Source organism: Panthera pardus, unplaced genomic scaffold (genome assembly GCF_024362965.1).
Source record: "Panthera pardus isolate Hobbes unplaced genomic scaffold, ASM2436296v1 HiC_scaffold_24, whole genome shotgun sequence".
NCBI lineage: Eukaryota > Metazoa > Chordata > Mammalia > Carnivora > Felidae > Panthera > Panthera pardus.
This window is the reverse complement of record NW_026526810.1, coordinates 92,136,679-92,162,851: the sequence shown is the minus strand read 5'-3', so window position 1 is coordinate 92,162,851 and position 26,173 is coordinate 92,136,679. Positions and strand designations below refer to the sequence as shown.

At 43.8% G+C, this 26,173-nt stretch overlaps 2 protein-coding genes across 2 annotated transcripts in view; both read right to left on the bottom strand.

Annotated features, from left to right (window-relative positions):
• Positions 1-10,039: 10,039 nt before the first annotated feature.
• On the bottom strand, positions 10,040-26,139 carry PTGER2 (prostaglandin E receptor 2). The gene is made up of 2 exons (XM_019451810.2): positions 24,778-26,139; positions 10,040-13,733 (listed from the first exon to the last, which is right to left on the bottom strand). Exons 1-2 carry the CDS (start codon positions 25,618-25,620, stop codon positions 13,512-13,514), a joined length of 1,065 nt encoding a protein of 354 aa, XP_019307355.1. The 5' UTR covers positions 25,621-26,139; the 3' UTR covers positions 10,040-13,511.
• PTGDR (prostaglandin D2 receptor) overlaps positions 13,626-26,173 on the bottom strand; it is a 59,029-nt gene continuing 46,481 nt past the window's right edge. The window contains exon 3 of the mRNA XM_053889414.1: positions 13,626-13,733. The gene's annotated coding sequence lies outside the window, so the exon portion shown is untranslated. The remainder of the gene's footprint in view (positions 13,734-26,173) is intronic.

Sequence of the window (26,173 nt, the reverse complement as noted above, 5' to 3'; positions counted from 1 at the left end):
CCACAATTTCTTTATCCATTCATCAGTTGATGGACATTTAGGCTCTTTCCATAATTTGGCTATTGTTGAGAGTGCCGCTATAAACATTGGGGTACAGGTGCCCCTATGCATCAGTACTCCTGTATCCCTTGGATAAATTCCTAGCAGTGCTACTGCTGGGTCATAGGGTAGGTCTATTTTTAATTTTCTGAGGAACCTCCACACTGCTTTCCAGAGCGGCTGCACCAATTTGCATTCCCACCAACAGTGCAAGAGGGTTCCTGTTTCTCCACATCCTCTCCAGCATCTATAGTCTCCTGATTTCTTCATTTTGGCCACTCTGACTGGCGTGAGGTGGTATCTGAGTGTGGTTTTGATTTGTATTTCCCTGATAAGGAGCGACGTTGAACATCTTTTCATGTGCCTGTTGGCCATCCGGATGTCTTCTTTAGAGAAGTGTCTATTCATGTTTTCTGCCCATTTCTTCACTGGGTTATTTGTTTTTCAGGTGTGGAGTTTGATGAGCTCTTTATAGATTTTGGATACTAGCCCTTTGTCCGATGTGTCATTTGCAAATATCTTTTCCCATTCCGTTGGTTGCCTTTTAGTTTTGTTGGTTGTTTCCTTTGCTGTGCAGAAGCTTTTTATCTTCATAAGGTCCCAGTAATTCACTTTTGCTTTTAATTCCCTTGCCTTTGGGGATGTGCCGAGTAAGAGATTGCTACGGCTGAGGTCAGAGAGGTCTTTTCCTGCTTTCTCCTCTAAGGTTTTGATGGTTTCCTGTCTCACATTCAGGTCCTTTATCCATTTTGAGTTTATTTTTGTGAATGGTGTGAGAAAGTGGTCTAGTTTCAACCTTCTGCATGTTGCTGTCCAGTTTTCCCAGCACCATTTGTTAAAGAGACTGTCTTTTTTCCATTGGATGTTCTTTCCTGCTTTGTCAAAGATGAGTTGGCCATACGTTTGTGGGTCTAGTTCTGGGGTTTCTATTCTATTCCATTGGTCTATGTGTCTGTTTTTATGCCAATACCATGCTGTCTTGATGATGACAGCTTTGTAGTAGAGGGTAAAGTCTGGGATTGTGATGCCTCCTGCTTTGGTCTTCTTCTTCAAAATTACTTTGGCTATTCGGGGCCTTTTGTGGTTCCATATGAATTTTAGGATTGCTTGTTCTAGTTTCGAGAAGAATGCTGGTGCAATTTTGATTGGGATTGCATTGAATGTGTAGATAGCTTTGGATAGTATTGACATTTTGACAATATTTATTCTTCCAATCCATGAGCAGGGAATGTCTTTCCATTTCTTTATATCTTCTTCAATTACCTGCATAAGCTTTCTATAGTTTTCAGCATACAGATCTTTTACATCTTTGGTTAGATTTATTCCTAGGTATTTTATGCTTCTTGGTGCAATTGTGAATGGGATCAGTTTCTTCATTTGTCTTTCTGTTGCTTCATTGTTAGTGTATAAGAATGCAACTGATTTCTGCACATTGATTTTGTATCCTGCAACTTTGCTGAATTCATGTATCAGTTCTAGCAGACTTTTGGTGGAGTCTATCGGATTTTCCATGTATAATATCATGTCATCTGCAAAAAGCGAAAGCTTGACTTCATCTTTGCCAATTTTGATGCCTTTGATTTCCTTTTGTTGTCTGATTGCTGATGCTAGAACTTCCAGCACTATATTAAACAGCAGCGGTGACAGTGGGCATCCCTGTCGTGTTCCTGATCTCAGGGAAAAAGCTCTCAGTTTTTCCCCGTTGAGGATGATGTTAGCTGTGGGCTTTTCATAAATGGCCTTTATGATCTTTAAGTATGTTCCTTCTATCCCGACTTTCTCAAGGGTTTTTATTAAGAAAGGGTGCTGGATTTTGTCAAAGGCCTTTTCTGCATCGATTGACAGGATCATATGGTTCTTCTCTTTTTTTTTGTTAATGTGATGTATCACGTTGATCGATTTGCGAATGTTGAACCAGCCCTGCATCCCAGGAATGAATCCCACTTGATCATGGTGAATAATTCTTTTTATATGCTGTTGAATTCGATTTGCTAGTATCTTATTAAGAATTTTTGCATCCATATTCATCAGGGATATTGGCCTGTAGTTCTCTTTTTTTACTGGGTCTCTGTCTGGTTTAGGAATTAAAAAGTAATACTGGCTTCATAGAATGAGTCTGGAAGTTTTCCTTCCCTTTCTATTTCTTGGAATAGCTTGAGAAGGATAGGTATTATCTCTGCTTTAAACGTCTGGTAGAACACCCCTGGGAAGCCATCTGGTCCTGGACTCTTATTTGTTGGGAGATTTTTGATAACCGATTCAATTTCTTCGCTGGTTATGGGTCTGTTCAAGCTTTCTATTTCCTCCTGATTGAGTTTTGGAAGAGTGTGGGTGTTTAGAAATTTGTCCATTTCTTCCAGGTTGTCCAATTTGCTGGCATATAATTTTTCATAGTATTCCCTGATAATTGTTTGTATCTCTGAGGGATTGGTTGTAATCATTCCATTTTCATTCATGATTTTATCTATTTGGGTCATCTCCCTTTTCTTTTTGAGAAGCCTGGCTAGAGGTTTGTCAATTTTGTTTATTTTTTCAAAAAACCAACTCTTGGTTTCGTTGATCTGCTCTACAGTTTTTTTAGATTCTATATTGTTTATTTCTGCTCTGATCTTTATTATTTCTCTTCTTCTGCTGGGTTTAGGCTGCCTTTGCTGTTCTGCTTCTATTTCCTTTAGGTGTGCTGTTAGATTTTGTATTTGGGATTTTTCTTGTTTCTTGAGATAGGCCTGGATTGCAATGTATTTTCCTCTCAGGACTGCCTTCGCTGCATCCCAAAGCGTTTGGATTGTTGTATTTTCATTTTCGTTTGTTTCCATATATGTTTTAATTTCTTCTCTAATTGCCTGGTTGACCCACTCATTCGTTAGTAGGGTGTTCTTTAACCTCCATGCTTTTGGAGGTTTTCCAGACTTTTTCCTGTGGTTGATTTCAAGCTTCATAGCATTGTGGTCTGAAAGTATGCATGGTATAATTTCAATTCTTGTAAACTTATGAAGGGCTGTTTTGTGACCCAGTATATGATCTATCTTGGAGAATGTTCCATGTGCACTCGAGAAGAAAGTATATTCTGTTGCTTTGGGATGCAGAGTTCTAAATATATCTGTCAAGTCCATCTGATCCAATGTATCATTCAGGGCCCTTGTTTCTTTATTGACCGTGTGTCTAGATGATCTATCCATTTCTGTAAGTGGGGTGTTAAAGTCCCCTGCAATGACCACATTCTTATCAATAAGGTTGCTTATGTTTATGAGTAATTGTTTTATATATCTGGGGGCTCGGGTATTTGGCGCATAGACATTTATAATAGTTAGCTCTTCCTGGTGGATAGACCCTGTGATTATTATATAATGCCCTTCTTCATCTCTTGTTACAGCCTTTAATTTAAAGTCTAGTTTGTCTGATATAAGTATGGCTACTCCAGCTTTCTTTTGGCTTCCAGGAGCATGATAAATAGTTCTCCATCCCCTCACTCTCAATCTAAAGGTGTCCTCAGATCTAAAATGAGTCTCTTGTAGACAGCAAATAGATGGGTCTTGTTTTTTTATCCATTCTGATACCCTATGTCTTTTGGTTGGCGCATTTAATCCATTTACATTCAGTGTTATTATAGAAAGATATGGGTTTAGAGTCATTGTGATGTCTGTATGTTTTATGCTTGTAGTGATGTCTCTGGTACTTTGTCTCACAGGATCCCCCTTAGGATCTCTTGTAGGGCTGGTTTCGTGGTGACAAATTCCTTCAGTTTTTGTTTGTTTGGGAAGACCTTTATCTCTCCTTCTATTCTAAATGACAGACTTGCTGGATAAAGGATTCTCGGCTGCATATTTTTTCTGTTTAGCACACTGTAGATATCGTGCCAAGCCTTTCTGGCCTGCCAAGTTTCAAAGGAGAGATCAGTCACGAGTCTTATAGGTCTCCCTTTATATGTGAGGGCACGTTTATCCCTTGCTGCTTTCAGAATTTTCTCTTTATCCTCGTATTTTGCCAGTTTCACTATGATATGTCGTGCAGAAGATCGATTCAAGTTACGTCTGAAGGGAGTTCTCTGTGCCTCTTGGATTTCAATGCCTTTTCCCTTCCCCAGTTCAGGGAAGTTCTCAGCTATAATTTGTTCAAGTACCCCTTCAGCACCCTTCCCTCTCTCTTCCTCCTCTGGGATACCAATTATGTGTATATTATTTTTTTTTAGTGTATCACTTAGTTCTCTAATTTTCCCCTCATACTCCTGGATTTTTTTATCTCTCTTTCTTTCAGCTTCCTCTTTCTCCATAACTTTATCTTCTAGTTCACCTATTCTCTCCTCTGCCTCTTCAAGCCGAGCCATCGTGGATTCCATTTTGTTTTGCAATTCGTTTAAAGCGTTTTTCAACTCCTCGTGACTGTTCCTTAGTCCCTCGATCTTTGTGGCAAGAGATTCTCTGCTGTCCTGTATACTGTTTTCAAGCCCAGCGATTAATTTTATGACTATTATTCTAAATTCACTTTCTGTTATATTATTTAAATCCTTTTTGATCAGTTCATTAGCTGTTGTTATTTCCTGGAGATTCTTCTGAGGGGAATTCTTCCGTTTGGTCATTTTGGAGAGTCCCTGGCGTGGTGAGGACCTGCAGTGCACTTCCCCTGTGCTGTGGTGTATAACTGGAGTTAGTGGGCGGGGCCGCAGTCCGACCCGATGTCTGCCCCCAGCCCACTGCTGGGGCCACAGTCAGACTGGTGTGTGCCTTCTCTTCCCCTCTCCTAGGGGCGGGATTCACTGTGGGGTGGCGTGTCCCGTCTGGGCTACTTGCACACTGCCAGGCTTGTGTTGCTGGGGATCTGGCGTATTAGCTGGGGTGGATAGGCAAGGTGCACGGGGGCTGGAGGGGCAGGCTTAGCTCGCTTCTCCTTAGGTGATCCACTTCAGGAGGAGCCCTGTGGCAGCGGGAGGGAGTCAGATCCGCTGCCGGAGGTTTGGCTCCGCAGAAGCACAGAGTTGGGTGTTTGCGCGGAGCGAGCAAGTTCTCTGGCAGGAACTGGTTCCCTTTGGGATTTTGGCTGGGGGATGGGCGGGGGAGATGGCGCTGGCGCCTTTGTTCCCCGCCAAGCTGAGCTCTGCCGTCCGGGGGCTCAGCAGCTCTCCCTCCCTTTGTCCTCCAGCCTTCCCGCTTTCCGAGCAGAGCTGTTAACTTATGACCTCCCAGACGCTAAGTCGCGCTTGCTGTCGGAACACAGTCCGTCCGGCCCCTCCCTCCGCTTTTGCCAGCCAGACTCGGGGGCTCTGCTTGGCCGGCGAGCCGCCCCTCCGCCCCGGCTCCCTCCCGCCAGTCCATGGAGCGCGCACCGCCTCGCCGCCCTTCCTACCCTCTTCCGTGGGCCTCTAGTCTGCGCTTGACTCCGGAGACTCCCTTCTGCTAATCCTCTGGCGGTTTTCTGGGTTCTTTAGGCAGGTGTAGGTGGAATCTAAGTGATCGGCATGACGCGCTGTGAGCCCCGCGTCCTCCTACGCCGCCATCTTCCGGAACCCCTCATAAATATCCTGTTTACGGCTCCCTCTTTCCTTAGGAACTTATTTTCATGCACAAGATGTTCCTGGTTTGTCTTACATTTTCTCTGCCCCTGGCAACACTAGTGAACAACACTAGAACACACGCACCCACACCCATACCCACACCCACACCCACCCACACACACATACACACACGTATTTATTTCCATATTTATCTGTATATACTGAAAAAATATGAATTAATACCAGTACCCCCCCAATTCCAATCCCATACTATAGCACTCATTCTACTTTTCTCTCTTTTTATGTTTCTTTTTTCTTTTCTTTTTTTTTTTTTTAACAGTGACAAGCCTGGTTTCCATTATCCTCAATATATTTGCTGGTTGGTAAGTCCATTTGTGACCGATCTCCCATCCTCCCCATAACCCTCTTCCCCACATCTCCTTCTTTTTGCTCAACATTCCCCAGTCTGAGCTCCACCCCTCATTCTACTTGAGCTCTGACAGCACATGCCAGGTGGCCCCCACAAGTATGTGTTCTTCTCATCCTGCTCGGGCTCCTAAACTCTGTTGCTAGGCTGTCCCCTTACAGAGATGCCCTTCCCTCCCGCTCAGGTTCTGAGTCCCTACACCAGTTCACCTCCTGTGTGGATAGCCTCTTCTTACCCCTTGGGATCTGATAACCCACGTGGGTTTGTCCCTCTGAATGCACTGTAAGAAACTGTAACACTGGACACCAGAAGACACAACAATCTCTCCCTCCTGGAACTCACAATCTAGTGCAAGGGGACAGACCATGAATGTTATAAATATGTCCACCTTGAGGTATGTTTAAGGTCATTCATGCTAGAAAATGACAGAACACGATAAAGGGAATGAGGAGGTGAGAGGGGGGTGCAATTTTAGGAAGGGTAGTCAGTCAAGGCCTCACGAGAAGCTGTCACTAGAGTAAAATTTTGAAGAGGAGGAAGTGAAGAAGTGAGCCATGGCTCTCTGGGAGAAGGGCATTTATCCCAAGTAGGGACAGCACCCAGGGTAGTGACCTGAGAGGGGAGCTTGCTGGAGTGCACCAGGCTTAGCACACTGGGCCAGATGGCCAGAGATGGGGAGAGAGGTGGGAGAGGGGGGATGGGGGAATGGGGACACACCATGTCCACTGCATTCCACTCGTACCTTTACCACTCTGACTTAACCCTTCACTTAAGTGACATTTTTTTCATGTCATTTGTCTCCCAATCCCAAATTCCTATTACAGAGGATTCCAAATAGTAGCATTTTCACATGGTCAAGCAGATAAAGGCAAGGCATTTAAAAAAGCTATTAATACTGATAATACAGGATAATTGTGTTTCCTCACTTAGTATTTCTTGGCCACCAGGTGGTTCATGGGACCACTTCATTGGGAACACAGAGGAAATGTGTAGAGGGAGGACAGACCCTGACTGCCCACCTTCCCAACTGGCATTTCACAGACAGATGTGAACATCTGAACTAGTGTCTCCTCTGAGAGGTGGGCATCTGACTCCCCGGTCACCGTAATAGGTAGTACGGAGAATTAAGATCTCTAGTTCAGAGTTAAGCTTGCTCCTCTCTTATTGGAATGCCGACTCACCCCAGAAAGATTTATTTTTACGGGTCAAAGAGTAGTACACCACAGGGTGCAGCCCACTGTGTTTTGGTTATTGTGTCTTTGATTTTACAAGTAACATGAGGTCATGTATTTTTTAAAACATGAAAATAAAAAGTGAACATTGAATTCTCGAAAGCCCAGGGCTTTTTGGCTCATTCCTCCAGCTCTTCGTGATGCGGATATGTTAAGCTGAAAGATAGTCTCAACTGTGTCTTCAAAGGCATTATTGTGCAGCTGTTGAATTTTTAAAGGTGTAATTTATGACATATCATGTCTACTCTTAGGACTGAGATGAGTACTGGCCAGCTGATTCTAGTGAAAATATCATTTGATGACTAGAAGTAGTGAATTCCATTCTCAAGGGAAAAAAAATTATCCTCTGGGCCCCAGCACTGGCATCTAATTCCACATCATCTCAAGGGCGAGTTCTTAACACAAAAGACAAGGTTCAGCTGATAAGTTCAGAGCTCGCTATCGCTAGTTTACAGAACCCATCCGAGAATTTATAGGCGAATGACTGTGATCTCAAGTGGCACCATCAGCATGACAATCATAAGGGGGCTCTTGTGAGGATGTCCTTAGGAAGCAACTCCCTTCACCCCTGTACTCAGTTTTCCTGTCTGTAAAGTGGAAGACTGTGCTGCTCTCATTTGTTGAAGGTTCCTAACTAGGTTATGACCTCTTTGTGAATAAAGCTGGTAACACTTAGGTGACCATGCCAAGCCGGCAAGTGACATACCAGCACCCAGTACTGATAAAACTGGTTTAGAATTACATATCTGTGTTTGGCTGTGGCACAACATATTAAGGTGGACACTGATAACTTGGATACGAGCTGGAGGAGGTGCCAAAATGGTGAGGTGTCACATAAGGGATGGTTAAATAATCGGAAATACTTGCCTGGAGAAGCCTTGGGTGCTGTGTTCAGGAATACGGAAGGTCATCTGTGGCACACGGGTTGGACTTATTCTGGGGATCTGGACAAGATGCTGTGTGAAGGAAACCTGCTCAGTTTCAGCTTGGCGACAGAGTGTCTTTCCCAACACACAACATATGCCGTTCAAATAACATTTGGAATATCGTCTCCTCTGGCTCCCCTACGTGGCTCTGTTGAGGGGAAAGGGGCCATGTTAGGTGTCCTATTGTCCTTCTGTGGCTCTTGGTCTCCTCTCTTTTATGCTTATGCATTCTTCTACCCTGTCCTGTGTGTGCCAATCTTCACTGCATTGTCTGAAATACAAACTTGTCCGACAGGCTTATTATCATCATTATTCTTGACAGTTACCCAGAGTTAACAAATAGACACCATAACCCCCTAGCACCATGACCCCCACCAGGAATAAGCACTCTGAGTCAGCTGTGTGCAAAGAGGTCAGAGGTTCAGTGACCCACTGAACTGGGCTTCTAAGATCATATTAATCCCTAACCTCATTCACACTGACCATGTCCAGGCACTGTGCTGAATGTCCTGCGTGTACGTACTCAGTGGAGCCTCAAAATAATTGAAGAGGTGGATAATTTTATTATCCTTGTGTTATACATGAGGAAACTAAGAGTCAGAGAGCTTAAATAATTTGTCTGAAAAAGCCTCAGCAGTCTGACAAATCTTTAATAACTCTGAGGAAATGCAGAGTTTGCTGACAGAAAGGTTGAGTGTGTGCATCAAAGATAGCATGGGACCTGGTGGTAGAGGGGAGAGAGGGGATAATCTGTGCTAGAAGGGTGCTCTGGAAGGGAATGAAAGGAGGTGAGTAAAGACAAGTCCCGAGGTAGCAGAAAGGGCAACATTGACAGATGGCTTGGGAGTCAAACTTTGATCTTTTTCCATTTTCTTAAAATGTGCTTTTTCCTTGTACATTTGTCAGGATTTAAAACTATGCAGAATTGCTGAATTGCTACATATACTCTTTCTTTACCATAGCCGTGTAGACTCATCCCTGCTATCTTAAATTTGGGGATATGGCCTGCCCTGTACTCTTAAGTTAAGCTTTTTCTAGAGGTTTCTCACTCTAGTGGTCCTTCTTAAAAATGGGGCTCCAGTTCGTTTCTAGACCAGCATACGTGGTTCTGTCTTTGCTGTGCCTAGGCATAGCTATTATGCTACACTGCTGTGCAAACACCCTTTGGTCTGATCCCCCCCTCTCTTTCTCCAATTATATAAAATCACATGACTCCAAAGTTAGATAAATGCCGATGCCGAGCCACAGGAGAACAGGGCTTGAGACCAATATTTTGATGAAGGGATCTATTTCCCCCTTTCATACAGACAGGGCTGATTCCTATTCCCCAAGCTTGCGAGAGGATACTTGGAGTAGAAGAGCAGGAAGAGGGGCTGCTCACTTTGTGCTTTCAATTCTTGTGTTGGTGTAATGAAAAAAAAAAGAGAGAGAGAGAACATATTTTTAATTTAGTTATGCAGGATGGTCTCCACTTGCTCTTCTAAATCTGCTCTCTCCCGTAGTATGGCCTTCAGGGACTGCTTTACCCAGGCTCCCCTGACTCTGTGGATTACAGCTGGGTTTGGGCAATGGGACAAACCAGCAGAAGAGTAGAGAGTAGGAGGAGAAGTCTCCAGGAAGGGAGTCCCTTTGTTCCCTCCCTGCGATTTGCCAACAGCTATGCTTCCCTACTTAGGGCTACAGCTCCAGGTGGGTGACATCTCTCATAGTTCGCCTCCAGTGGCTGCTTCTCCCTTGTCCCTTCAGGCCTAGGGGTGGAAGAGTGTGTAAGGCACGTCCACCAACCCTTGTCGATTCCCTCTGTAAACATGCCTTTCATTCAACAGTCCTCAGTGACCCTTTGGAGTACGCCATCTCTTTTTACTGGAAACTTCACTGATTTGACTCTTGGCAGATTCTTAAAAAATGAAACACCTGGATCACAGAATTAAACCACCCCAACTGAACTTTAATAGTACATTCATTTTAGAGGGAATACAAAATGTAATTCAAGAAAATGTACTTAACAATGAAAGGAATTGTGAAAGATACCAACAAAACACCAAAAAAAGAGTAACTTTCTGAAATAGAAAATTAATGCCCAATACATGACTTTGGTCCCCTGTATAGACTATAACTTTAGTGAGCTGCCAGAATAACATTTATTTCCACAGTGTGTACTTAAGTTGATCACAATGCTTTGTAAATTAAAAAATCAATTATAATGCTGTTAGGTGATTGGAGGTATTTATAAACGTGTACTCAGAGAGGAAATCCAATGAAGTTAAGTGTTTGATGAGGCAGAAGATAGTCATCAATATTTAAGTTGTAATACCACCTGCATGCATAGGCACTGTATGTCCACACATACAAACTTCTCATTTGCAGAGAAGACTGCATCTCCATCTGTAAATGGCTCAAGCGGGGGCTCTTCCTAAATTCAGAAAACCATGAGATTTGGCTAAACGAAATAAATCTTTACATAAGTGCAAGCTCATTGTTTTCCCCTGCGTTTCAATGACACCAAAGTTTACCCCTGAATATATTGGGTTTTTTCTTGATCCAAATCAGAGCTGACATTACACGAACATTAGGACAACCCTTTCAAAGCGCACCGACATGAGCAGACAGGGGTGCCAAGAATGTAAGTGAATTACACTGAGACTGCAGTGATACAGATCGGATTTTCCCTGCTTGCCGCTCAGGGCTTACAGCCTCTGCCAGCATGGTGGTTTTGGGTTGGCGCGGTTTCTAGAGCTTTGTTCTGGTTCTACGTTGTCATGGGTCCAAACCACTTTGAGATTCAGGTCTTTTGGAGGCTTTCTGTATCTTCTATCAGATCTTTGGATGTTCAAGGCCGTAAGTTAGTACCAGAATTTTCCAGTTCCCTCTTGGGAAACATGACCTGAGGCCACAGGGAACTGGGAACAATTTGGCTCAGAGCAGACTACTCTGGCCCATCCAATTCTGGACGCCTAACGTCAGAGCTGGGATTCTGAAGTGAAAATCCGCCATAGTTTTTCCCTTTTCATCCCAATGACTGTCGGGGACAACAAATAAAACCTACATCTTCTTTTATCACAATTCAATTCTCTGACATACGAGGCTAAGCTCCGTGTTTTTCATTTAAGTTGAAAATGAGTCAGTAAACGTGAACAGATATGTCTGATGTGATGGGATTTTTAGAAAGGAAATATTTACCCGTCTAATTTTTTCTGTTACCTTTAAATTGCCATTAATAATAGGTGATTGTCTATTACACAGGATTTTTACATTTAATTCCTTCTGTGTATGTGCAAACAGAACAACACGACTCAGCCATTTAATACAGTACAAGGAACAGGAGTACATCAGGAAACAAAGCTCTAGAAATCTACCAGTTCTTAAATAAATGGCTTAAACTTTTATATATTGGGACTCCAGAGTAAATCATTTTGTTCCCACTAGAGATACTATGTCCAACTATGCCTTTTCTTGCTTTTTGTTTGTTTGTTTTTTAAGGTTCTCAGGCATTATTTCATAATTTTGGGGTGATGGTGAGGTGAAGAGAAGGACTGTAGTTAACATTTTCATTTGGTTTCATTTGGAGGAAAAAATAGTCATCTTATAAATCAATCTTTCATATTCAAAGTAACGTTAGAATTTTATGTTTAGGAATTACCCATGAGTATAATTATTAGTCCTGTTTAGACCAATTTCTTAACTGCAGAATACTTGTTTGCAGGGAAGATTTATTTACATGTCCAGATTTCAGTTAAGTTAAATTTTGCCTGGTTTGTTTAAATCAGTATGAAAGCAAACCATTTATTTATTCTTTTAAAAATAAGAGCTGATTTTACATAGATTGTGTCAAAATATACTGATGCTAGATTGGTTTGGAATCACTTTAAGTGATCACCTAGTTTGATAACTACTTATAGGAAATGGTTTTGCGTAAGCAACTCAACGAGACCTTGGAAAAAACTGACATCCCCTTTTTGGTTTTTTATAATAGCTATCCTGTAATAACACACTGCAAAATAAATAAATAAATAAGGTGTTTCTACTATTCTGAAGATCATGCTGTAAGGAAAAAAAAGACTCGAATACCAAGTACTATACTGACTATTTTAACATTTAAATTACAATGAAACCATACTTCTAAAAACTTGCCAAAATAAATATAATTTTTCCACTTTTATCTCACTAAAAAATATATCTACTCTATAAACTGTTATTTGGGGGAACTCAACACTCTTCCATTTCTAAATTTTTGTTTCATAGTTTATTTTTGTGACATTTCAGATGAGTTTATGCAGGAACTAAGATGATTAAGCAGTGCAAATTTGCTGAAATATTTTAATGCCGGTATATTTTTATACCATGGCAAACATTTAGATTTAGAAACATATTAAGATATGACTCACTGTTGCATTATTTCCTATATAGTATGAGTCAAACCATGTTTCCTGGATAAAAACTTAGATGCATGAGTTTTGCTACAACAGTCACCTTATAAAGTAGATGTTAGTCACAGCCTCAGCATGAGCCTTAGAAGAGTTTCAGGGTTTACTGAGAATTGATCAGATTTTTCCATTCTTAATTCTAATACTTGGTTGCAGACATAGCCCCATAGCCTCTCCCTGGAAATAGAATGAAGAATATTAATCAGAATTAACTCTCTCAATAGCCTATTATTTCTTGTTGAGAGGAAAATTCCGAAAGTGTTCTTCATTACTGTCGGCACAACGGACATTATAAAATAAATAACCCGATACTTTGACACCCAGCTTCCGGAGGAGTAGTGAGAAGGTGACGTTAACCAGCTGAGCTTACTTACTCTTCCACGCATAATACTGTAGTGACGAGGGAGTCCTCCCACGTGCACAAATACGACACTACAAAGTGCCTGTGATTTCCAAATTCACTGGCCAAACAAAGGGTTTCTTAAGCAATCACAAGACACCAGGCGTGGTTGCTTCCTCGTATGGACTTCGTAGAGAATACATGTGAAGTTTTCTCTGGCCTGACTGTGCACCGTGTGTTTACAGCGGCAGTAGCATAGATGATTGAAATCGAACACACAGTAACTACTTAGGGTTTTAAACAAATTACAAAACCACATATGCTCTCATTCAACAGGAAAGCTTAAATCAAAAGGCAACCGGATCCTAAATGCAGTTGGGTTTTTTCTCAAAGGCCATGTAACATGCTCATCGAGGGCAGCTTTTATGTATTCTCCTGACACCTTCTGTGAAGTGCCTTGTCAGCACCTCTGTAGCACAAACTGCTGCTGAAACGTTTGTTTACTCTGTTTTATTAGGGTAGCTTCACTTTGTTTATAAACTAACTTTTTTCATTTCTCCAAGGAGCCATTTCAAAATGATCTTCCAGATGCTGGCTAACTAAGCACTTCTTAACTACTGTCCACAAAGGTCAATCTATTTACTGGCATTTGACTGTATAGAACAGGAAGTCTGTGCTGCATCTTGTGTTCTTAATGAAACCCGACAACACAGGACTGAACGCATTAGTCTCAGAACAGGAGGCCGAAGGATGGCAAAGACCCAAGGGTCAATTATTGAATTGATGGATAAAAATCTAAGAGCTTGGAGGTCCCACTTTTCTTTTCGGGAAGAGGTTTCATTCATGTATGCAAAAATCTGTAAGAAGCAAAAAGGAAAAATTATATTAGTTTTATGTTTTAGCAGTGGATGGGATTAGACGACGTGCAATTTCTTAAGATTTAAGAATGTGTGTGTGTGTGTGTGTGTGTGTGTGTGTGTGTGTGTGTGCCAGTAGTGGTAAAAGATAGGTAGCAGAATCTCATTCTTCCATGTTTATTCTTGACAAAAAACTCTGAAATGTAAGCATTGTCTCTTTCTGACAGATGAGGATGTGAACTTCAGGAAAGTTAGTAACAATATGTTACATTTATATCCAAACACTTAATCTGACTTAATTATCACAATTCAGGGAGAGAAGTCACCCAGAGCATGGGTTCTGGACATGGGACTGCCTGGCCTTGAATCCTGGGTCCATAGATAGCTTTGGGACCGTTGGTAAGAAAACATATCTTTGTGCCTCAGTTTTTACATCTGTAAAATGCGTGATAATGAAAACAGTACCTACCTCTTGGGTTTTTTGGGAGGATGACCGGAAGTAATATGTGTAAGCTATGTAAAACAGTGCTCACCCAGTAAGTACCCCACAATGTTAGTTGTCATTATCTCCTTCAGTGAGGACACCAAAGTGCAGAGAAGTCAGGTGACTTTCCCAAGTCCCCAAGGGCTGGTTAGTTGGTAGAGTTGGGACAAACATTCCAACTTCCTTGACAGCGAGTAGAGTGCTCAGCCATGTGCTACATTCATGGCTATAGCCTATCTTAGAACAAATGCCCTTAGAACAACCTCCTAAATACTGGAAAGCTGACACATTGGCTGGCCCATTGACCAATGTTTTCAAACTGGTATACCAATTCCCATCTGATTCCTCACATATTTGGGGATCAATGCAAGTTCTGGTCAGATTCAAAGGAATGGAACAGTACATGCTCCATGAAGATCAAACACTCCCACATGGCTTACTGAAAAGAGGAAAACAAAGGGAAATCACACCCGACTTTAAAACCAGTTCTTTATAATGCTATAGGGACTTTCTTACCAGGGGGAGCCTGTGAGTTAGAGAGCTGCGACTTCTTTCCTCCAGGCTCCTTTGCCAGAAAAAGGAATGTTTTTTTTCCTTTCCTCCTGGTACTTACTCTGCAGGCATCTGGCAATTGGATATACAAAGCAAATTGCAGGGATGGAGAAGAGTAGTCATCTTTGGGTTGCTTATGTTAGGACAAGAGCAGGAAGGTTTGGCAGCCAGAGGTGTTTATGACAGAGAATCTTGGAATAGGGAATGGAGGAAAGACTTGGCAGATGAGCAAGGAAAAAGAAGAATTGATGGTGGATTTCCCTGATTATACAGAGAAAAAGAAAGTTAGGTGGGAATATGCAACAGAGCAATACTTTTCTTGTCAGCCAAACTATTTTGGATGAGAAATAAACAGTACTTATATGGTATATCCAAGGAGCAATTTTGAAGATTAGAATTTCAAGATAATGGTGTACAAAAGTCTAGTAGATTAAAATATATTAGTTAACACACACACATACAACTGACATTCTGTCATAGAAAAATTATATAGCTGAACTTATGATCTAGTTTGGCCAAAGCATACGATGACCCTGAACTGGCTAGCCATAGCGGGCAGTGTAGACAGGGCTCAGCACTCTAGTGCCACACATGAAGATGAGTCAGGTTTTCAGTGGGGAATGACCTGTATCATAGTTCCTGATCTCATTAGAGAGCAATAGAGAGCAATGAGAAGTGAAAAATGGTTTTAGAGAATGAAGCAATTCTGTACTATTTGTTTCCTTTCCCTTTCATCCATCATACTGGGCAATTTTTAGAAATGCTAAAATTTGTATTTCATGAGGTGACCAAGATTTTGGAGGAGATAATTTCTTCTTTTACACTGGGAAAAGTGACATACTTTAGGGATCCTGAAGTTCATGATATAAGTTTTATCTTTTTTTACCTCACCATTTCCTTCCCCCACCCCCAACCCCCCACCCCCATGGTCCTCGTCTCTTGCCCAGAGCTCACCATTTTTGATGTTGTGGATCCTAGGTTTGTCTTTAATTGTAAAATATACATAGCATAAAAATCTACCATTTTAACCATGTTCAAGTGTAAAATCAGTGGCATTAAGTACATTTATATTGTTGTGCAACTATGTTGTTTATGTTTTTTTATTTTCTGTATATCAAGATGTTTTGACATTTTAAAACCTTTCTGGTTGGGAAGAGATTGCCTCTCCCCAGGGCTAGCCATTCTTTTTTTTTTTTTTTTTTTAATGTTTATGTATTTTGGGAAAAAGAGAGAGAGAGAGAGACAGGGACAGAGGGAGGGAGGGAGGGAGGGAGGGAGGAAGTGGGGGAGGGGGAGAGGGAGAGGGAGAGAGAGAATCCCAAGCAGGCTCCACACTGTCAGCACAGAGTGATGCAGGGCTCGATCTCACTAACTATGAAATCAGGACTTGAGCTGAAATCCAGAGTTGGACCCTTAACTGACTAAGCCACCCAGGTGCCCCAGGGCTAGCCATTCTTCAGAGACAGCCCATGGCTCACCCAGGAGCTGTCCTTTGATATGCAAAGTAACCAAGCCTGAGCCCCTCCACGTGGTCCTGTATCCCAGGGGCAATATTCCTCTGGAGAGGCCCAGGCTGTCCTCGGCTCCTGCTCCTTCTGCCTCCCGATCTACTCTAGTACCTTCCTTGCGGCTCTGGTGTTGTGCAGTGTTTGCTGTATGATACAACTTATTTTCCTGAGCCTTTCCGGTGCTCCTCTTGTGGCTGCACCGGACTGGCCATCACGTAAAAGAACACAGAATAGCAACCATCGCCACCATCCATCTCCAGAACCTTTTCTTCATCACCCCAAACTGAAACCCTGTACCCGTTAAACAATAACTCCACATTTCCTTCTCCCTCCAGCCGATCCTAGATTTTAATGAAAGGCTGACACATTGGATATATCAATTAATAACGTTTCAGTGCTACTCTGAAATCAGCTTCCAAGGCTGATAGAATTTATACGTGTTTTTGCACACCTGACTAACAAATTTGCTATGAACAATCTAAACGAGTCAAGTTGAGTTTTGATTCCTTAGGATAGAGGCTCTCTCTACAGGGCTTTGCTAAGAATATAGAGTTTGATTTGGTACTTACAAGGTGGTATGGATCAAAATTAGTGTTCTTTAGATTTACCTTTTTTTTTTTTAACATTTATTTATTTTTGAGACAGAGAGAGAGCATGAACAGGGGAGGGTCAGAGAAAGAGGGAGACACAGAATCTGAAACAGGCTCCAGGCTCTGAGCTGTCAGCACAGAGCCCGACGCGGGGCTCGAACCCACGGACCACTAGATCATGACCTGAGCCGAAGTCGGACGCTTAACCGACTGAGCCACCCAGGTGCCCCTAGATTTATCTTCTTTAGAACACTTTCAGCCTCTCATGGAAAGTTTCCTCTTGGCTCTGACTGGGTACTGTGATTCTGGGCTACTTTTCTACTGTTAATGCAACTCCATCGTGGTTTCAGAATTTGGGGGCAAATGCGAACTTTATTTGGTTGTTCACTGAAATCACCTGAGGACTGTGTTAAGACTACTCTGATGGCTTGCTCCCACCCCCAGAGACTCTGATTTAATTAATCTGGGCTGTAACATGGGTATCCCTCAGGTTTTTTAACCGCCCCCCCCAACCCCGGATGATTCTAACATGCAACCAAGGCTGGGAACCACTGTTTTAGAACCTTTACCCAACCCCTGAAACAGCTGAAAATTATTCATTTATCACACTTAACAACAAAAGACCCATCAGTCAAACAAATGACGTTAGCTTCCAGAATTCAGTTTGTGATCATTACTATACAATCTGATTTTCCTTTGGAAATTGAACCCTATGTGGATAGCAGTTAATATTTACTGAAGACTTATGTGTGCCAGGCATGGGGCTAAGCAATTTGTAAGTCTCATTCTGTTTAATCCTTACACAAACTTGCAAAATATTATTATTCCTGTTTTAGTGAGGAGGAAATCAAGGCCTAGTAGATTAGTTACCATGCCCCAAGGCACCCTCCAGGGAAGTAGGGAAATCATGGAGGAGCCACACTCAAGCAGTGGGACCAAAACCCTCCTTTTAGCCACTACACAGTCTGCCACCTTCTCCGTAAACAGCCTGTGATACAAAGGCTCACGTGAAGTTCACAGCTAACCGGTTACGGGTTTGTAAGAGGCTTGTTTGCAAAAGTGTTACAAAGGTTTGTGGGTATCGCTGCTCCTGTCTATATAGTTAAAAACCACAGCTATAGCTAAGTAGCTACTTGTCTTTCTTTGGGGCTTTTTTTTCCCCCCTTCATACTTTTTACTGTTAAACTGCAGGCAGAGACTGTCCTAAGTTTACCTGCCTTGTGAAAGACATTAGGGTATCCTGCCTATGGTTTTGTATAATCCATTCTTTAAAAAACTTTTGGTGTCCACTATACTTCCAAAAACTTTTTTTAAACACAGAATTTTTGGGGGGACGTTATTTTCCAGGCATATGATGTTTTAAAGAAATCCCTTCCCCCAAACCATAGGTGCTTTGTGGTAGAGGGGACAGGAGCCTATTTCCCTAGGAAGACTGGGGCAGGGATATGGCTCCAGTACTAAAGAGTGTTCCCTGCCTTGTGCTTCAGGTAATCCCGGGACTGGACCCAAAAGAGAGTTCATGCTAAAGTTTGGAGCTCTGGGCCTGCACATCCCAGGGTGCTGGCCCTTAACTCTTCGAGAAAAGGACAGACACTGTGGAACATCTACCCCGAACTCCTATAAACACAAGATTTTGCAAATGATTTGAAAGTGATCCATGTGCTGCCCGTGTTGTGCAAGAAGAACCCTGGTCTAGGGGAAGTTCTGGCCCTCCCCGCATGCACTTTCCCTATCCCCGGCCCTTCCCATCACCCATATGTCCTAACTGCAGAAGACTTAAGCCTAGTGTTCCGTTAGAGGGGGCAATTTTAGGCAGCAGATTATTCTGAGAAAAATGAAGCTTGGTGTATCTTGGCCATATAAACTGAGGCAAAGTGGATGTGAGCTCAAGATAAGGGAGGGGAATGGTGGTCAGAAACCACAAAATAGAGGACAGGAGAAGCCACGGAAACCGAGCCGACCAAGTTGCAGATTAACTGGGTCTTAAGCCTTGGTGGAAAGAGACTTGCTGTCCTCCTGAACACTGTGGGGAGATGAGTCCCTCACCATTTCTATTCTATTCTATGCTATGCCATTCCATTCTTTTTTTTTTTTTTTTTTTTTTTTTTACTTAATACTGTGATGGACTCTTGACATGCCAAAAAAGAAATACACCATCCCTAAAGCTGTTTTTCTATAAAGTGAGGGCCTGGCCTCAATTATCTGAAAGAGCAGTGATGACTAACTTAAAGGGTGTAGACATAATGTGCAGCTTTTCTTTTGGGAGAAGAACTATGGCTCTTGCTGTCTAAATTTTAAAAATTCAGTGCAATTGTGTCTTTATTCACAACCACCATTTTATAATGGTGAAGGAAGAGGTGTCAAAAAACATTACTTTAGAGGAACATTCTCTTTTAAAATAATTTTTTAAATGTTTATTATTTTTGAGAGAGAGAGAAAGAGAGAGACAGAATGTGAGCAGGGTAGGGGCCAAGAGAGAGGGAGAGACAGAATCCGAAGCAGGCTCCAGGCTCTGAGCTGTCAGCACAGAGCCGGATGCGGGGCTCAAACTCACAAACCGTGAGATCATGACCTGAGCCGAAGTCGGATGCTTCACCAACTGAGCCACCCAGACACCCCTAAAGGAACATTCTCTTAAAAGGTCACATGTCTTAAAATGATTTCACTAATCCCCAAACACATCGTTGGTGATGCATAAATGATAAAGGGATTTCCAGCTGTTCATGGATAGAACTTAAAATATTACCAAACAAATTCATTGTGGTTATGCATGAAGAGTTCTGAGATTCTTTCATCCTTACTAGCATTGTGATATTTTGCACATACGTAATTGACAAATTTCATATGTTTTACAACCCCCATTCATGTTACATTTTACATAAAGAGTTCCAGGAATGAACAGAAAACTCCAGTACTGTTTACTTGAGTTTGCTCTGTATTTTGAAGACCATATTTCCACTAATCAGACTGCCTAGAAATTATAGCCCTAAAGAATTTCTAAAAGATGAAGACATTATTTTAGAATGAGCCAACGGTTCACTTTTGAAACTTCAGAACTGAATAATATATTCTAATGGCAAGTGGAAAGCAGTTTAAAATGACCAGCAGTTATCCACAGCTATTGGGAATGTAGGGACTGAGTGGCTTGATGTGGGCTGGAAATTAAAATACAAACATTATCTGAGGCAAGATTGGAGGAGGTCTGATATATTTTCTGTGTTCTGTTCCATTTCAGGAAGAAAGTTTCTATTTATCTCTGTGAAATGATGACAACAGCTGATCAACATAAGGAGGAATTCATTAATTTATACACTATCCCTTTAGTACATAAACAGTTTGGAATATGTTGTTGGTCCCATGCATGATTTCATATTGGACAGCCAAAATAATGTCATTTCCTGAAAATACCATGTTTGTTTTGTTTTTTTTTTTTTTTAATCACGTAAGAAATGTTTTATGTGTACCAACAGAAGATTTTATGTGAGGGGTAATCTGATTATTTCTTAATTTAGACCAACATTTATATTAGCCAGTCTCCTTAAATCTCCGTCTCAGCCTTTTAATTCATAGGACTGTGGAGAAGAAAAAAGAAACCGCACACTTGGCCCCAGCTCCTTGATCTGGCATGTAGAAAAAGGTCTTTGCCTTTTATTTTTAAAGTGAACAAGTTGGAATTGAGACAAAGCGGTCCAGATATTTATAACGTCCATACCATTCTTTTGTGAAAAGTTGGATGAATCTTCTCATATGCAACCCCTGAAATGAGTACTTTCTCTCTGCTAGTACTGTGGCTAGGAGGACAGGCTCTGTGCTTCAACTGCCCGGCTGTGAACCCCAGTTCCAACACTCCCTAGCTGTCGGACCCAGGGTAAGGTATTTGCCTCATCTGTAAAATGGGAACAATAATACTATCTATTTTACAGGTTGCTGTGAAGATAATAAGTTAGGTATGTAAAAATTAGCACTCAAAAGGTTAGCCATTTTGATGTTGATAATAATGATATTTGAGGGTTGAGCTTGACTTCATTACAGGGTGCTGGGCATTTTACATTTTGCTAGTTCCACTTCCAACCTTTGGAAGTCCTAGACTCATGTTCTCGGAGCAAGCAGTAATTCTAACCTGCCTACGCCTTGGGACAATGGCTGACATAAATAGTTCCAGGTTTCCTAAATTCCCCACTCCCCTCCCTCCTGTCATGCTGGAAGAGGCTGGTGCCCCACTGGATACACAGCTGTCAAATCTCCTCTTTACTGGGCCAGTGGAGTGGTGTGGCCCGCTTTTGAGGGACACAGGAAGCAGCTCTGTTATCCCGAGGAAGGAGAAGAGATAGAGTAGATTGCTAGTACTTTCTGGGGACACAAGGAAGACAATTAGTTGGGATAGCTCATTCATAATCACTTTACATTGGTTACATTTTGAAGTGATAATATTTTGGATATTTGGGGTTAAATAAAATTGATGAATTTTTACCATTTCTCTTTACTTTTTGTTATTTGGCTAATAGAACATTACAAATTCCATATGTGGCACAAGTGTATTTCTATTGGACTGCATGTGTTCTGTTAGAGGAACAGGAGAACTTCTGAACGCAATCACAGGTCTTTGCCTTGTCCCGGTTAGGATGCGTGGAAATGATTCCTGCCTTGTATGGGAGATTGGTGTAGGCCATTTCTGACCACAATTTTCGTGTGGGCCAAGTAGACAAAAAGGACATGAGCAGAAGGTGCCCCCCAGGGCCCATGGCAAGCATTCTGAAATAACAGAATGTATGCACCAAACAGTAGCTGTGATTTTTAAATCATCAGATAAGCTCTCCATGAAATAACTTAAATCAGGATACTGCAGCATTTCATAAGGTTTCAAGTGCTATGTAAATGAAAGGTTCTAACAAGCACCAATAATCTATTGACAAAGCAAATTAGTGAGTGGTCAATGTAAATTTCCTTATTCAAAGATGGCTTGAGGGGCACCTGGGTGGCTCAATCAGTTAAGCACCAACTCTTGACTTGGGCTTGGCTCACTCAGGTCATGATCTCAGGTCGTGGGATAGAGCTCTGAGTCAGGTTCCATGCTGAGCATGGCTCCTGCTTGAGACTCTCTCCCATTCCTCTCCCTCTGCTCCTCCCCCAGTTTCTCTCTTTCTCTCAAAAATAAAATAAAATTAGAAGAAAAAAAAAAGACGACTTGATACTTCCCATTTAAGGTACAGTTCAAATACCTGTTTGGGGCCTAGTGAGTTACCTACACTTCATCTGCATAACTTGTCATGTTAGCCCCAAGGTGAGAATCAGTGTCTGCCTTTCTGATTATGTTCACTCTAGGCTTTTTCCCTGTTCTTTGGGAATCTTTGCCATGCATACATGCAGAAGCAAACCTGGATAATATTTGCTGATAGTATCAATGCCACTATCATAAAGTGGCCTCATAATCCTCATCTGGTGTCCCCAACCCATAAACAGGCGATCTAAATAAAAACACAGCTTCAAAGTGAATCTCCTACTCCCCACTCCTTCTAACCGGACTTCTAGGCTCTAAGCCCCTTGCATCCAGCAACTCTGGAGCAGTCTCTGGCTTAATAGTAAATAAAGGGGGAAAATAAATTTTCATATGAATATGTGTATGTATACACAGAGGGCTTGAAAATCAACATACAGCAATAACCGAGATCTCATGATAAAAGGCAAATTTATTTGAAAACGGGAACCTGTTGAAAATCACTGCTTTTATCTTTTATACTGTTTGTATGCAGTGGATTAGTCATGATCAGAGGAGAGACCTTTTCCTCCTGCTGTCTTCCTCTAAAGGGCTTAGGGAATAACAATCCTTTTCACAAGCTTGTGGTCCCCTCTGAGCCCATTCCCAAGGTATTTAATTGGCTGGGAAGGGGTATTTTTATATATATATATGCACTCAAAGATCACAGAGGAAACTCCAAGAACTGACCTCCCAATTCGCACCAGGCCAAGACCAACACTGCCCACATCAGAAAGGGTTTATGGCCTCTGAGTTGTATTCAAAGTTGCTTAGTGGAACTAGACATTCTTTCTCTCAAAGACACATGTTCTGCATATTAGTCCTGACCCCCCCCCCCCAAAAAAAGGTGATTTAATTCCTATTATGCCACCAAACATTTCTACTAGTAAAACAAAAGAAACGCATAGAAGCCATGTCATTTTTTATATCACAGCCTTTCTGTTGCACAAACTCCCTGGTTCAGGGTGGAATGGAAGATGTGGCCTCTCGTGGTCCTACTTCATTTCAGAAGAGGGCACCTTTGTGTAACTTATTGATTCAGACCAGTTTCTGCCCCAACAGAGAATGGGGTAGAAGTGTGAGGACAATGGGGACCAGAGAGAAGAGAACATAGCTATGAATCCAAGTTAATTTAGGGGGCAAGGTGTCCTTTTCCACCCTGGAGGATGAGTATATGCAAGTAATCAAAAGCAGTGATGGAGGTGGGAAGTAAGATAAAGTCACTTCTCTAGCTTCTACAGGTCAGACCTGCTATTGGTAGGCACTACCCATCTCTTCTTTTCTCCAAGATGGTGCCAGGAGGGAGTTATGGCCAACTGCTTACATCCTTCAGGGTCAACCTTGTTCTTTTTTTTAAACTTAAAACAAATATATATATATTTGAGAGAGAGGGAGAGAGACATAGAGCACAAGCAGAGAAGGGGCAGAGAGAGAGGGAGACACAGAATCTGAAGCAGGCTTTGAGATGTCAGCACAGAGAATGATGTGGGGCTCGAGCCCACAAACCATGAGATCATGACCTGAGATGAAGTCGGGGCCTTAACCAACTGAGCCACCCAGGCGCCCCTCAGCCTTGTTCTTTTGAAGACTGGGAAGTGGCGCTGCGAAACTCCCAGTCCCCAGCTTCCAGTATGAGGCCAGTGCATGCTCAGACACATTCCGGGCTCTGCTACCTGTTCCACCAGAGGAGACTCAAACTCACAGCATTATAGAGCTGACTGCTAAGCCTGCACCAAACCAGGCCAGCACCCATCCCTGAACCTAGGCACCCATCTTCAGTTCCCCAGGCAGCCTCTGGCCTGCTGGGTCATGGCACATGCTGTACATGCCTAACTCTCCCAACCCTGAGATGGACCAGCCATTCCTGTGTGTGGCTTTGTGCTCATAAAGCGTATGACTCTAAACTGAAGAACCCCTGTAGATATTTCTGACAGTGATAAGAAAAGAATACTTTGTAAGAGGGTACAAATGCCTTCTTTAGAGGAACTGCAAAAGCTTAGCGAGGGGTTTCTCCAAGCAACCAACTTTGCCTTTAATTAGCATTATGGACATATTATGAGGTCCACGTTTTTTCATGGCCAGAAAGAGTTACATCCCCAATAGGTAAACTGGGAAACTTGTGAACTGTTTGCTGAACTTTTATGACAAGTAATGAATGCTCTGACTTTATCAACAGGGACCCTTCTCAATGGCAGCTGGAATGCTGTGGGTTGGCCACCACATTGTGTGTTGGGAGAAACAGAAGTCAAAGCACAGAGAACACAGACCCATGGGTAGGAGGTACAGGAAGGTGACCTGAAGCTCAGGGAAGTCAGGTTGTAACTGATACCCATCCAAAGGTGGAGGGGGCTGCCTCCTCCACAGGCACTGAGCCAGGCTAGCAAGGCTGGGGTGGGGGTGGGGGTGGCTTTTAACCCTCTGACAGTGGTCTGGGCTGGCTTAGTGGAGGGTCAAGGCTCCCTTTCAGGGGACTGTACTAGGTGTAAGAAACACTATAGCATAGAGTCAGCGGGTTAGGGGAGCAGGGAAGTGGGGTAAAGGTGAGAAGCCAGAGGAGAAGGCTCTAGGCCTCCCTAGGACCTATTCTTACAAGTCGCAAAAGTGAGTCAGAAGGCTGCCCAGAGCCGGGCTATGGAAACCAAGTGGCTTAACTTACTGTGAAAGGCAAGGAGCACACAGCAAAGGTGATGGTCATAATAGCCAGGAGAATGAGGTGGTCTGTCTCCTCCGCCATGGACAGCCTTTCCCCTCTCCTGCGGGCCCCAGGGGCGTCCCGGCAGCTGCCCAAGGAGGGCCCGCAGCGGCTTCTCCTGCTCCGACGGTGCATGCGGATGAGGTTGAGGATGACGCTGAAGTTGCAGGCGAGCACCGCGACGATGAGGAGGAGCAGCAGGGTGGCATACAATTGCAGGTACGTAGTCTGGCCGTGCTCGATGAAGCACCACGTCCCGGGGCAGTACTGGACGTACTGCCCGTAGTTCAGCAACGGCAGCGAGCAAAAGAGTAGGGAGACGGCGTAGATGGTGGGCAGCACTGCCAGGCCGCTGCGGCGCGTGACACGACGCTGGTAGAAGTAGGGGTGCCCGATGGACAGGTAGCGCTCCAGGGCCATGGCGAAGAGCATGAGCATCGTGGCCAGGCTGAAGAAGGTCATGGCGAAGGCGAAGTAGGTGCACGCACGGCTCTCAGGCGCCAGAGCCACCAGGGTCTGGTTCCGAGCGTAGGAAGCCAGCACCACCGGGCTGATGAGGCAGGTCCCAAGCAGGTCGGTGAACACCAGCTCTGTCACCAGCACGTGGAACAAGGAGACCGAGTTCCCGCGTCCCGCGCTGCGTCCCGCGTCCCCCCGCCAGCGGCGCGCCAGCAGCGCCAGAGCGATGAGGTTCCCCAGCACCCCGGCCGAGAACATCACCGAGCTGATGGCCGGGCTTTCGCCGGAGGGGAGCCACTGCCGGGACCCGCAGTCCTCGGGCCAGGAGTCATTGGAGATATTGCCCATGGTGGAGCGCCGGCAGGAGAGCGGCGCCCTCCTCTCCCGGCTCGTACCTGGGAGGAGGAGGGTCTGAGAGCGCTCCCGCACGCAGAGGGAAAGGGGGAGGGATCCAAGTCCAGAGCCCCCTTCCGGCCCCCAGCGCGCCCAGGGCAGGCTCGGCCCCAGGGCTCGCGTCGCTCCGGGAGAGGCCACTAGGCTGCAGCATCCGGGCGGCGCTCAGGGCTCCTCTGCCGATCCGGGCTCCTCTCGGCCGCGGCCCCGCGCCCAGGGGGCGGCCGCCACCACTCCGCACCTGCCTGGGGACGGACTCAGAAGCGGAGTCACCGTCCCCAGGGCTAGCGCCCGCAAGCCGCCCCAGAGGTGGGACGCGCGCGTCCCGCCCCGTGGGGGCACTGCGAGTTCACTGCGAGGTCCTCAGCGGGGAGAGGGGAGGAGACGGCCCCGACCCCGAACGCCGGCCCGGCCCGGCCCCGCGGGCGCTGGGCTGGAGTTGCGCTGTGGCCCCGCTCCCACCCAAACCCTGGGGAGTGGGTGCTGGAAGCCGCACGGCTAGGAAGCG

What these genes read in the sequence shown, in the direction of transcription:
- PTGER2 (XM_019451810.2), bottom strand. Translation starts at nt 25,620, where the DNA reads ATGGGCAATATCTCCAATGACTCCTGGCCCGAGGACTGCGGGTCCCGG. An exon ending in TGTGCTCCTTGCCTTTCACA is followed by an intron (nt 13,734 to 24,777) that starts GTAAGTTAAGCC and finishes TGCTTCTTACAG; the next exon opens with ATTTTTGCATACATGAATGA.